The sequence below is a fragment of the Mirounga angustirostris genome, unplaced genomic scaffold (genome assembly GCF_029215605.1).
Source record: "Mirounga angustirostris isolate CCGP_5_RB_7025 unplaced genomic scaffold, mMirAng1.0.hap1 SCAF_10, whole genome shotgun sequence".
In the NCBI taxonomy this organism is placed as follows: domain Eukaryota; kingdom Metazoa; phylum Chordata; class Mammalia; order Carnivora; family Phocidae; genus Mirounga; species Mirounga angustirostris.
The window spans coordinates 65,482,769-65,496,837 of NW_026991718.1; the positions used below are offsets into that span (position 1 = coordinate 65,482,769).

Consider the following 14,069-nt stretch of genomic DNA (forward strand, 5'->3'; position numbering starts at 1 on the left):
GCTTGGCTCCTTATTGCCTGTAGTTGGCCATGCCAGGTCCTAATTCCTACCTCGTGCACAGCACTAACCTGGGAACAGCTGTTTCCTTAAGAGGATACACAAAGATACACAAAGGAAGGCAGGATCAGAAGAGACCCTGTCCCTTTCTCCTGTGTGACCATGAGAAGCCCACTTTTTACACCAGTCGCTGCCACAACAAATCTGCACCCCAAACCCTCCATGGTCCAATCTCCAAGGTTTAGAAATGGCATAGAGAACCAAGAGAACCAAGAGAACCTTCCCTCCCAGGACCAACATTTGCAAGGCCAAAGAGAACCTTCCCTTCCAGGACCAACATTTGCAAGGCCATTCACTCACACTCAGGGCTGCTGCTGGGAAAGGCTTTCCCATTAATTTGTTTAAACAACACAAAGTCTGTTCTTTGAAAACGATGTCAAGGAGGGTGATGTAGGTCACAGGAGCACCCCTGGCTCTGAATATGGGCAAATTCCCAGGCACCATGTCTACCTTTCTCAGTATATTCACCCACCATGCAGGGAGGGTGGGGGGGGGGGGTGGGTAGAAAGCAAAAGGGAGTGAAATCTTTGTTGTCATTCTTTATTGAGGTGAAAAACCAGTAAATCTCATACAGCTCTTGGTAAGCTAGGACCACAGGTTGGTTACATAACAACAGAGACGCTAAATTTCCTACTTTAAAAGAATTACCTTTTTTTCCAGTTATCTGGGTAGCTCAAATCTGAGTTACTATGGCCATTCATTCAGTCCAAGGGGGAAAGAGGTTAAAAGGAAGCCAAATGGTAAAACTTCCCCTGTCTTCCACATACACACAGATTAAACACAATAGAAGGCATTTATCCAAAGTGCAAAGGACATTCACATATTTTCGCTATTCATAACCACCTACCGAAAGAGATTAAAAAAAAAAAAAAAAAGAGCTACATAAAAATCAGAGGCTTAGAAACAAATCTGCTTTTTGCTGAACACATCATCCTACAGATAAAGCACCATGAGCTACAGCACAATGAAATGGGGCTATGGAACTTGCTAGTTCATCAGCCCTTCATCAGAATTCTGCAATCAGAACCACAGTTATTATTCGTGGGCATTTGCAAAGGTCATTTAAGAATATACTCATTCTCTGCAAAAAAGAACACTGTGCAGATTGGAAAGGGATAGGAAAAATGCTTTGATCACTGATTCAAGCTCAGAGCAAAGCAATGGAACTCGCTATCCCTTGTGCCACACAAGTCTAGTTATACTGCCCTTCTAAAAAACCTTCAGTTTCTGAATGTAGTTTCCCTATGGTGTGAGGGAAGAGAAGAGAAAAGCAGTAACTTCTAAATCACTTTTCAGGAATTCACACTGAAATACTGCTGCTTTCTATACCTGTCTACAACTGGGAATAGGGAGGCCCCTGCAGTAAATTTCCCCATCCGGGCAGTGGTTACTGGAAGTGGCAACAAAGGCAGATCTCACAACCCGTGTCTGCTCTAGCCAAGGCACCCATGGGGAAGGGACTGGGGACACAAATTGGACTCCCGAGACTTTGGACAATACCCATAGCCAGCAGGGGTACTAAATCTGACCTCTGAGTGCTCTGGAAGTTTCTCGGAGCATAACAGGTAGATTTTCAAATGCAAAGCTGGTCCATACACAGACTCCATTCTCAGAGATCCTGGCTTGAAAGGTATTTTTTAATTTGACTTTTTTTAAAGCGGGGAAGGGGCATAAGGAAAGGGATACTCTTAAGCAGACTCCATGCCCAGTGTGGAGCCCAACTTGGGACTCAGTCTCATGACCTGAGCAGAAATCAAGAGTCGGACGCTTAAAAAAGGTATGTATTTTAATGAGGCTGAATGATTCAGAGTTCACAACCAAAGAAAACCACACACCTCCCCTTTGCTTGAACTTTTTTTTTTTTTAAAGATTTTATTTCTTTATTTGAGAGAGAGAATGAGAGAGAGAGAGAGCACGAGAGGGGGGAGGGTCAGAGGGAGAAGCAGACTCCCTGCTGAGCAGGAAGCCCGATGTGGGACTCGATCCCAGGGACTCCAGGATCATGACCTGAGCTGAAGGCAGTCGCTTAACCAACTGAGCCACCCAGGCGCCCTGCTTGAACTTCTATACCAAGGGTTTTGGAGCTTCCAAACCTGACCTACATTCAGTCACTCCACGGAAACTCTCCATGCTGATGTGGGAGAGATGGCACCCCACAGCAGATGCTATGGTTGTACTAAATTTTAATGAGGCTCAAGGAAAGAAAGGCTAAACCAGGAAGACTTGGCAGAGCAGTCACAAAGAGACCTGCACATCATTCCCAGGACTTAACAGGCCAGCCAAAACTTTTCTGCATATTGTGAGGGGAAATCATGGCAGGAGTGAGCCCTCAAGGTATGCCCAACAGTCACTGGTGCGTGGTAAGAAGTGAACTCCTTACAACCAAGGGTGCTAATTTGGAACAAGTAGTAACGAAGATCTAACAACCCAGTAAGACGATTTCCTGTGATTCCCCTGGGAAGGACTATCATTTTTATCCATTTACTTTTCCCCACGTTTCTACTTATGAATCCACATATATGTCAACAGAAAACAGGGGAAAACTTCACCTGGGTTTCTCTCAAGGCTTCCTCTTGTCTCCTCACCTCCTGCTCATTTTCTGGCATTCTTTCCCCCAAATTTAGCCTAAGTTTCACCATGCTGAGGTCCATGAATTTCATCTCATTAAACTTGCCTTTTAAGCAAGAGTATGGAATCCTCTTCACTCCATCCTCCCCACAAGATGGCCTGAGGTTAAAATGAGTCATCGATGGTACGACAGGGGAACCATCAAGGGGTAATACAGGGACCTCTAGTGTGTCAAAGGCAAAGCCCAGGCTGCAAACAGCTCCTGATCTTTCCAGGGCTAAAGAGTCACTGGGTATTCCCTGTGGAACAACACGCAACCCTACACAGCTAACTTCCGATCCCATTACTCTTCTCTATGTCCTGTCTGGGGGACACGGATACCTCATTAAATGAGCATCCTATCCAATGGGTTATTAACGTTCAGTGTCACGTGAAGAGGCTCTCTTGTCTTCAGCCTGTCTGGCCCCAGGCAAATCCCCCACAGATCTAGATTCATCAGAATGGCACAGGAAGCTGACAGACCCTACCCTACAGAGTTCAGGGGCTTTCTTTCTGAAGCTTTAGCTGCTGGAGCATATTGCAAGATTCACAGTAAGACAGCAGTTGAATGGACATGAAGGATCTCTTGTCACACATGATCTAACACAACTGCTGTTAGGGCTGTATTTCTTCTAACACACAGCAATGTGTTTGCAGGCAAGGTGGTGTGATGTTCAGTCATGTTCTTCACACATGCCCCGATCCTGTCCCCACACCCACCAGTTGCCCTCCCCCAAGGTCCCTGCAGCTTCCTTTGGATATTCTTCATCCCATTTCTGCCTCTGAGGGGATTTAACCCAATAAACCAGAGAGGACGGAGTCTCACTGTTGTTCTCTAGCAGACAGAAAAATGAGATGTGCTCATAAACTATTGAACATGTGAAGGCAGCCAGATGTTATTCTCCAGTTAGCCTGCAGAAAGACTGCATTTTTCTGGCTAACTTTAGTTTTCCAAGTTTGTTTATGCACGTATCAGGGGGGCATGAAATAGTATGAGACTCATCAGATCAATACCACATGTTAAGACTCGGGAGTCTGAAATAAGAATTGCTGCTCTTGGCATGTTAGACACGTATTCAAGGAACCTGAAAGATGGTATTTCAAGGTCTTCAGTGAGTAAGAAACTCAGTCCGTATTTTTCAAATCTTTGCTGCTTCTTACCTGGGTAGCCAGTTCCTATTCCTCTTAGTTCTTCCCTTCTTACTTACAACAGGATATTAAATGCATTTAGATTAAACGTTCTGGGGTATCACGCGGTCTTCGACGATGAAAACGTTCTAGATCTGCATTGTCCGATATGGCAGCTGCTAATCACAGTTGGCTACTGAGCACTTAAAATCCACCTAGTATGATGGAAGAGTTCATTCTGAATTCTATTTAATTTTAATTAATTTAAAATGAAATAGCCACATACGGCTAGGGTCCACTGTAATGGACAGAATTCTGGACTATTCTGATTAGAAGAATCTAGTTACTCTAATTGGTAGCTTGCAGGCTAGAGAACGGACGAGGTGCCATACACGCTCAGCTAGAAATGAACTTCTGGGCCTCAATTAATTTTATAATCCCAAGGGCTCTTCTGCCAAATGCTCTCACTCTCCTTAGAAGAAAGGAAGGGAGGGGCTGCAGGGAGACATACCTCCTGACAATCTTGCAGGAATTTCTGAAGATCCCTGTTGTCCTTCAATCTCATCAGAAGTTCGCTGGCTGCCTCACGATTCTTCCTATGTCTGTTAAAACAAGAATAAAAAATAGCTTTTAAAAAAGGAAACACAGAATCTTGAAAGACTGAATTTACAACTCAATGTCTTTCCTGGGTTTCTACATATGATAAAAGCAGTTTGTTTGTACAGTTCTCATTATGTCGAAAAGGCAAGATAAGCAAGAGAATTTAGCATCCTCCAAATGAGTACGCGAGACCAAAACACCTGCCCAAGCCACAAAACAGGCAGAGGATGGCCTCAAATGAGCCATATAAATCCAGTGCTTCCTAAGTTGGTGCGAGGGGAAAAAATCTGGGCATGCACTGTGTACAAGTCCCCATCTAAGGCACTGCAAGAGAATTTGAAACTCCTCTTTAAGAAACTGGGGTGACAATGTGTGGCTAAGAAAATATAGATAACCATATAAAACTGGCTTTAAATTAATGTCTCCTAAACAGATATTTTCCCACCTTGAGAAAAACTCCCCTCAAACAACAATGAACCAAGAATGAAAATTTTGAGACGGGTGAGATTATCTACCTACTAGACCCCACTCTTCATGAATGGATAAGCGTAATCAAGGTTGAATGAAGCTGAAGCACAAAACCTTAAGCAAAAATTCCTAAGAACCAGTAGGAGCTGCTAAGCCTGGGAGTGACAAGGGAAATGGGGTGCTGGCTCCCCAGCCTGAATGCTGTACACAGGGCTTCTTCACACACAGCATCACGGTGCCAGAACTCCGCAGCAAACTTCCTTCCCGCGCCCAGTGGCTCAGGCTCTCCACCAGAAACGGTGAGGACCAGCTACGGGAATGCCAGAGTGCCGTGAGAAGGACGGCCTCCACACAGCTCCGCGGCCCCAGGGAGGAGCTGCGCCACACCGAGAGCCGAGCAGCACTGCCGTGATACAGCTGTCCTGGCATGCCTGAGGAACCCACGCCAGCCGGCCAGCCTAAGTGAAGGGTATTAACTGGGGCAATGAGGAGGCTGGGTTTTCAGTCTGAGTCTCAAAGCAATTTCTTGCTGCATGTGCTCGGGCAAGGTCTCTCTCGTTGGGCCCCCACGGAGGGATGAGGAAGAACACAACCTCCGATTCTCTCCGATGCCACGAGCAGCTCAGGGAGCTCTAGCTGCTGACTGACCTTTAAGAACCTTCCTCGGGAGCAAGAGCAAGCTTAGAGCGACGCTGTGGGTGACACGGGCCCGCAGTGAATGCTAGCAAAACGGACCGTGGGAACACAGCAGCCGTCATCTGCCTGGGGAATCGAAGGGAAACGCTCTCCGGTCCTACAGGGTGCCAGTGCCTACAGAGCAACTGGAATAATGCGAGTGGAAATAACACTGCCAGGTATATGCTAAGATACGCACAGCGACTTTCTCATTTTTTTTAGTTGAAAGGGGTTTCATAGCTTCAGGAAAAGGGACCTTAGTATTCTTATATCACTTAGGTAAAATGCAAAAATAGAGAAATACTTCTTAAATAATGCTAAATGGAAAGAGTGTATGCATGTTCAATGGTATAAAACCCCATGGCACGGATCGGAAAGTGCCAGGGATAAGATTAAAGGCTGTACCTTCTCTCCCCACATTTTTCACATTATATTTCTTTTATAACAACAAAAAATAAAGGCCAAAGCCTCTTTACTGCATTGATACCCTTTCTCAGATACCAAAAATTTGAAAAAAAATTTAGACTGTTAGTGAATTTGGGCTAAAGGAATCACTGTCTAAAAATGTGTGTGGGGAAGGAATGTCCAAAAAAAACTTAAGTTCCCAAACCTCAAATTCCAGTCACTATTTGCAGGGGGTTGTAAGAATATAAAGCCAATCTTCAGGAGGAAGGTAATTTGGATTCAGGCACAAAATGCAGGAGGTCCTGCCTTTAGTCAAAGGTCTTGAGTAAGAGACCCAGGTCCCTTCACGGTGCCACACCCAAGTGCTCAGAAGGCGAGGAGGAATCAGAAACTGGCAGCTACAACAGGATACCCACCCTTGAAGCTCATGGCAATGGGGAGATAAAAATAATTCAAACACTGCCTGGGAAGTCTCACCATGCAGAAACACAACCAAACAGAATCCTGAAGGTAGCTTACATACTTAAGTCTCACACGTGCCCAACAGATTTCTGGCCGGGCAGTCTCTCTCTTCTAGTGGGACCAGGGAGAAGGGAAAGGCCAAGTGGTGACCTGGGGCCCCGTGTCCAAATGACACAGATCTCCAAGAGGGCACGATGATGGCATCTGAGGGGTATGCTCTGAGGAGCGAAAAACAGCTACAGGGGCAGCACGACACTTGTGCGGACTCGGAAAACCCTCGAGAGAAGTGAGTGGCGCTTCACTGTTCACCAGCAGCAACCAATGGCATTCGGGGAAGGCCCTTCAAGCTGGATCCTGGATTTAATGATAGGAAAGGCGCTTCTAAAACTTGGCCGTAGTTTCCTACAGTCCTAAGGGTGCTCTTTGTTTGGGGCAAGATTAAATCTGTTGCTTTATTTCCATTTCTCACCTTCTACCCCTACAGTTCAACTCAGAATCTCCTTCATCCTCTGAGGCAGATGCTAGGTCTACCTCTGGTTCTTGTAAAAAGTAAAGAACCACAGGTGCCTGAGTAAAACAGATGGATACTACAAAAACTTTTTCCCGTGTGAGACAGGGTCTGGCTTTACGAAGCTGGATCCTGTTTCCTTGCTCTCCCAGGACTGCACTGTGGCTGGAACTTCCTTCGAGCCAGGAAGCTCACCCATTCGCACTCCCTGGGGCCGGCTTGGACAGCAGGCTCCTTTCCACCCAGGCATGAGCACTTTAAAGGTCACTCACACCCCACCCACATCTGTTAAGAGCCAGTGTCTTTGTTCTGGTATTTTTTCATTTCAAAAAACTCAGTGGTAATTGACAAGATTTCCAGAACGTAAGCGCATTATAATGATTTTGCGTTTTATGAAAATAGCTTTACCAGAGCATCAGAATGTTTCTGGACAGGGGATTAGATCTGAAGATTCAATTTACTTAGCTTGTGGCCCCACAGCTGTGTATTTTGATAACAGACAAGTATCTTCTGGGATCAGTTTCTGATCCCCTCTGGAGATATGAAAGTGAAACCAGAATTCGGTGAACAAGAGCTGAGGAAAACGTAGTCATCCTGAGGGCCAATCAATGGAAAGCCCCCTCCCCCTTCCATCTTTCTTTTGTTTATGGATAGTATGTTCCATTTCTTCTTCAAGACAGAAATCCTAAGGAGGCTCTGGAAGCCCAGGAGCCCAGGCTCCAAGTCAAGGGCAAAAGGAAGGTTAAACCACAACTGAGGGCTGCTGAAACGTTCTCTCCTACCCACGAGTCTCCAGTCTTGACAATATCACCTGCTTCCAAAAACCCCTCACAGCTGCAGCACCAGGGGACGTATAAACACACACAGGAAAGCGCAAGGCAGCTGCATGCCTGCCTGGAAGCACACGTCCCTAACGGCCAAGTCCGCCCTCAGGAAACCAGACATATGCGTCTAACAGAGACGAGCATGACGTGCTGTACTGACAAAATAACTCGAGATTTAACATTAGGAAAAAAGGAAATTCTTTTTCTCTAAGTTAACAATACCTTGCCTAATCTTTGTTTTTTACACTCACTCAAGGGTTTGGTGGATTTATTTTTCTTTTTTGTGGTTGTTTGAAGAGCAATAGATACAAAATGAGAATATATGTTACACCCTATTCCATGATAGCACCCTTCAAAGGTACGGTTGAAAAAGACAGACTTGGAAGTGCTAAAGCCAAAAGCTCAGTCTTCATGGGGAGGGAGAGTAATTCCCCCTTTCACTCCGTATCATAAAAACTTCATAAGGCCAAGGGTCCCAGATATGGTAAGTAAGGAAACATTCTCAGCAAAAAGTTCTTCCTTTTCACTGCACTTGAAAGCCAGAAAAGAAGCCTGTTTGTCAATGATATCAGTTTAAAAATGAGCCCTTAAATCCAGCCCAAACTGGGACCACAGAAGATCGGGTGGAACAGAGGCTGGAGACTGACCTAGACAGGCTAAACCAGGATGCAACTGGCCAGACCAGAACCAGCCTATCCTGGTGCATCCAAACCTTGGTCTGTCCTGAGCTCCCACTTTAGTATCAGGCAAGGCAGGGTGAGAATGACACAAACAGAGTACACTGGCCTTCAGGCAGGGAGGAAAATCATAACTGCAAATAAATGAGTAAACAAAAATAAAAACACCAAATCTTAGCGATGCCTTGGCAGAAGAGGAAAGGGGCCTTTCTCTCAACAGGAAAAAATCCTATTATAGCATTATCCCAGCCAATTTTCTGAGAAGGGCCTGATAATGTTCCTTTGTGGCTCTGCCAGGTCCTCAGGACAAGCAAACCTCGCCGTCTCTCCTTACTCCCTCCTGAGAGTCTTCAGAGGAGTCTGGCGTGGATGAAGGTGAACGTGGGCTTAGCTGGGGAAGTGAGGCTCTTGAGGCCCTGTCACGAGACAAGGCTACACACTTCAACTCTCAAAGGGCACGGCTTATACCCTATTGCTAATTGGCATCACGGCTCTTATAAATCTTTGATTAAATAGTAGTTTGGCTTCTCAGGGTTTCTGTTCTTTTGTGGACACCTATACATGCCTGACCATGAGAACCACCTTTCCAGGCAGCCAGGTGCTGCTCACTGATTTTCTGTGGTAGATAGATTAAATTTTGCCAGCTATCCAGACCCTGCTCACTGGGTAATTTATACCCACAGTCCCAAGGACTTGTGGCTAATGCCTCAGAGGCTTGGGAGTCCCAGGGTACCAGACTCCCTCAGGAGCCTGAGCGCCATACCTGTCATCGATGGAGTCCACCTTCTCCTGGATGCGATCTGAATTGATGTTCCCATCGCTCACCAGCCTCCGGCCCGTCTCCACAACAGCGTTGATTTTCTCCTCATTGGCATCCATGGTGGTCATGAAGTCCTCTTGTTTTTTAATAGCTGCTTCAGCTCCTTCCAAGGTGGTGGGCATTTCAGTGTGGGCCAAAACGTACTCCTTTTTCAAAGAGAGACAACCAAAACCACAGCAGGATGAAACATCATGAAATACAACTTGTTTCCAAAATAATGAAAGCACTCTTTCCTATGTCCTAAGTTTCCATGCAACACATACTTCATAACACCTGCTCCATTATACTTAAACAATCTACTGAATCCGAGAAAACAAAAGGTTGGGAGGGAAAAAAACCTAGCGGGATCCCATAAGGAACAAAATTTCCTTGGTTAAATGGCTAAATTTTCTCCCAAAGTGAGGAAACCAAGCAGTGCTTTATGCATCAGCCACCAGGGTCCTCTCATGTGCCCACTGCCCAGTGGCAACATACTCTTCAAACTCGCTCTTCGAAAGAGATTAACAACCCTGATGTTGGCCACCATCTTCAGCCGTTTCCTTTCTCTAGTTTCTGCCTTATGTCATTGGGTGAAGTCCCTGAATCTTCTAGAGCAAGGAAGACAGAACCACTTAGTTCCTCCACCAAAAAAAAAAAAGGAGAAAAAAAGAAAAACCCAAGAAAATAAAAAAAACAATCAAACAAAAAACCCCCCTCACTGTACTTTTCAAATCATCAAATTGGATTACTGCCTTACAGAATATTGCCAATCTAATGCGATACTATGAGGACATGCTATGAACGTAAGAGATCCCCGAGAGTGGCTGAAACAGAATGGTACTCTGCAGGGCAAGACACTCCCGCAGGAACCTTCAGCTCCCATCCCTACTTTGGGATAGGTTTCAATGCCTTGGAAGTTGGAGGGTAAAAAGCCTCTCAATTATCCTTCTGTTTCCACACAGGACTGCTCTGAACCAGCAGCCTGGCTAGAAAGTTTCAAAGAGCAAGCAGGACCTGCTGTACCAGGAAGGAAGCAAAGGCAAGTGAGGAGCAGTACCTGGTTGTTAAGGAAGGCCTCGGCCTGCTTCGTGTCCCTAAGAAACTGCTGGTAGGCATGTGACTGGGAGAGGAGATTCTGCCTGTTCTCCCACATTTTGTGGAGCTCATTCCACCCAGTGTCCAGGGCCTGCAGACGCTGCCGCAGAAACATGTACTGGGCGTCGGTCTGTCCCTGGGTGACCATCTCGCCCATGTCCCTCATCTTCTGGTAGTCCTCCTCGTAGTTGTCAATCTCGTTTTTGATGTTCTCATGCTGCGTGAGGAGCTTCTCTGCCTCGGTTAGGGTGTTGGGCATGTCCTCAGAGGCGATGGCCGTCTGAGTCCGGGAGAGCCAGGACTGGAAGTCGTCCAGGTCCCGCAGGAACTGCTGCAGCTTGCTGGCCTCTCCCAGGGAGGCCTCGCGGTTTTTCAGGGTGGTCTTCATCTCCTCCCACACGTCGCTGATCTCGGCCAGCCGAGACAGGATGGCCTGAGCCTGGTCGGGGTGCTCGGACTCGAGCTTCTCGGCCTCTTTCTGCAGGTCGCTTAGCTTCGCCTCAATGGCCACCAGGTCCCGCTCCATGCCGGTCAGCTTGCGCTGCAGGGCCATGACCCCGGCTAGGTCGTTGCCCAGGTCCTGGGTGGACTCGATGACCTTGGTCTTCTCTCGAATCCAGGATTTGGTTTCATTGCACTCAAGGTGGTAGTTCTGTATGCTCAGGGCAGAGAGAAGAGCGTCCTTCTTCCTGTCCACCAGCTCCCGGAACTGACTCCACCTGTAAGCACAAGGGCATGGAGAAAGCTGTGTCAGAGGCTGGCTGCCAGCTCACGGCTACACGGTGACAGTAACAGTCAAGGTCAAAGTGGTCATGTTTTCTCTCCATCTCTGCTATGAGAATAAATGCTTTTTGAACAATCATCTCACTCAGTATATGTACACCAAATTATCATCTCAACAGCTCAGAGACGCAATATAATCTGGAAAAAGCCAGACATGAAGAGGCACTTGTTCAAGGAGCTCCAGTGTGGACAGCACATCTGTCCCCCAGAGTCAGTTACTTTTCCGTAACTGCATTTCTGCCACGCGCATTTTACTTATCTCTGAACTGCACCTAATGAACATTTTCCAAACCCCAAACGCCTGACAGTCACCTTCAGAACCGAGGCCACCATAACCTACTCAAATGTGTTTATCCAACAGAAAGATAACATCAGGACAAAGGTCTAACTTGATAATCAAGACTTCCACTCGCCAATTACATCTAAAACACGTTAAAATTCTGTTCCAGAAATCATCTCAAAATCATATCCAGAAATCACGAGCCACCTTGATGCCATGGTCCTCCACACTGGGGACAGGTCTCACACTAACACCTTAACTTCTGATGTGGGGCCAGGCAGGGGCCAGGCTACCTTGAATGACATCACCCCAAAAGACACTTCTTGCAAAACCAGGGTATGCTGAAACGCAGATGCCAATGCTGTGACATCAGGGTCACATTATCAGTGACCCTGTGTGGGCAATTCCCGACAAGGATCCGCCAGTGACCTCGCCCTCCCTGGTCCGACACACAGGGAGCCAGCACACCGCTGGCTGCACACTCACCTCGTGTTGAGTTTGTCCTGCTGGGCTTTGATTTCCTTCTCACTCGGGTGGCCGCTGTGCATGAGCTGCCGTGCAATCTGGTTCACCACGGCGACCCGGGAAGCCTGGTTATTCATTTCCGGTTCAAGGCTCTCGAATCTGGAAAGGCAATTCAACAGGGTACTCACCTCCTTGGTCATGGGCAGAAACAAGGGGCGGCTGGTGGCCCCGGCACCCCCGGCAGCACTCCCACTCACCTGTGCTGGATGACTTCCAGGTCCTCCAGCTTCTCTGGGATCTGCATGTTGTTGAGCCACAGCTCCTTCTCGTCGATCCAGAGCTCACAGGCGTCAGCCTCACTGAACATCTTGTACAAGGCCAGGGTGTCCTGCAGCGCCTGCTTCCTCAGCCGCGTCAGCTCCGCCACCTCCTTGTACCGTTCCTCAATGCCCGACAGCCTGCCCCTCACGTCCGGAGACTCGGCATGCTCCTGGGGGAGGGCACCAGCCTGCTCGTGCAGCGTGTCAATGGTGGGCCTGTAGTTGGCGATCTCCTCTGCCACGTCCTTGTGTTTCTTGACCAGAGACTGTGTGGAGTACTCATCGTGGCCCACGTCATTGCTGGAGACGATCTTGAGGATGTCCAGCATCCAAGCGTCGATGTCGTCGGCATCCGCCTGGAACTGGTGCAGCAGCGAGGCCTCCTCCAGGCGCTTCTTCCGAATGGCCGAGAGCTGCTCCAGGTTGGCCCACTGCTCCCGGATGTAAAGGATCCTCTCTCGGATCTTCTCTGACCCGAAGTGCTCCTCCGCGATCATGTCTTCACCTTCCTTGATGGCCTGTTCAAAGTGGCTGCTGCGGCCGCTCATCTCATCCTCGAATGCCCGGTGCTTGCTGAGCAGGCGCATGACGCTGGTCAGGTCCTTCCCGTAATCGTCGGAGGACAGGATCTTCTCCTTCTCCCGTATCCAGCCCTCCTCTTCTGCCATCTCCCAAAAGAACTTCCAGAGGCGGCGGGACTCTTCCAGACGAGCCCTGCGTTCAGCTGCCAGCTGGCAGAGTTCTTGGTAACAGAACTCCATGTGGGCCACGCGGTCTCGGATCACCTGAGGGTCGCAGGGCTTGTAACCTGTTTAATGCAAGGAAGTGATGTGGGAGTCCGGCAGTTTGCAAGTAGTGAGTTACACCCATTTTCTCACCACCAGATTACCAGTTCCATTCTTGGTGCAGGGCCATGTTATAAGGCAATGGAGAACCTCCCAGGGCCTTGACTGGAGGTGGGTGGGTGGGTGCAGGGCAATGTTAAGTGTTATTTTTCGCCCCAAGTGCAAAGTGATCATTTATGAACCAAAGAAGCACATAAATCATAAAAAAAGGTCAGCTGCAATTAATTGTTTCTCAAATATAAGGAACACAACCAAATCCTTCCAAAGATCCTTTAAACAAGGGTATGTACGACCAGATGTGAAAGCCAGGAGATGTTTGAGCAGCCACACCAGGGTGCTGGTATGCATCGAGTGTGGTCTAGGCAAAGCCTGACTGCCAAATATCACCACTCAAAACCAAGCAGTACTTGAGTATTTAATGGAAATATATGTCCATTTCAGAAAAGCCTGACAGAGTTAAAGTATCCAGAAGGCCACCCTACTGCATCTTGTGTACCCATGACAAACTCACTGGGAACCTACAACGGCATGGTAACTTCAAAAACCCCACTGCCACAGACAACTTATCTACTTCTATAGAGATGGATCTCTGGTGGCAGAGAAGTTAAGGTCTGCCAACAGTCCATCCTTACCTTCCCCGTCTGTTGCAAACTTCTGGGCAGAAGCATTGACACCTCTCACCCGCTCTGCCTGGATGCCAATGTCCGCTTCGACCAGGGCGTGCTTCTGTAACAGGTCTTCCACACCAAGCAAGTGTTTGCCATAGTCTTGAGACAGTAACAGCACCTATGCACCAGAGAAAACAGAGGGCACATCTGTGCAGACAACCTCAGCTTCGATGTCTTGTACTCTCTGGACAAGCTGCGAGCCAGGAACCACACCACACCCTCTCCAGCCAGCCATCCTCCCTGCATCTTCTAGGGGAGCAGAACGACAAGCATATCGGAACAAAGCCAAACTAACCCGAAAGCCTGCATAAGGAGAGACATAAGAAACTGAAGATCATCTACCCTGGAATAAGCAGGTCAAAAACACACTAAGAAGTGAATAGAAAAAAAGGGAGCGGGGAAG

At 47.6% G+C, this 14,069-nt stretch overlaps 1 protein-coding gene across 3 annotated transcripts in view; it reads right to left on the reverse strand.

Annotated features, from left to right (window-relative positions):
- Positions 1 to 14,069, reverse strand: part of SPTBN1 (spectrin beta, non-erythrocytic 1) — a 195,735-nt gene that overhangs the window by 32,859 nt on the left and 148,807 nt on the right. For all 3 annotated transcript variants that reach the window (XM_045884987.3, XM_045884988.3, XM_045884989.1), the window contains 6 exons: positions 13,631 to 13,784; positions 12,091 to 12,961; positions 11,855 to 11,992; positions 10,268 to 11,024; positions 9,175 to 9,377; positions 4,304 to 4,394 (listed from right to left, as the gene is read on the reverse strand). In XM_045884987.3, the coding sequence (XP_045740943.1) occupies positions 4,304 to 4,394; positions 9,175 to 9,377; positions 10,268 to 11,024; positions 11,855 to 11,992; positions 12,091 to 12,961; positions 13,631 to 13,784 (2,214 nt within the window). The remainder of the gene's footprint in view (positions 1 to 4,303; positions 4,395 to 9,174; positions 9,378 to 10,267; positions 11,025 to 11,854; positions 11,993 to 12,090; positions 12,962 to 13,630; positions 13,785 to 14,069) is intronic.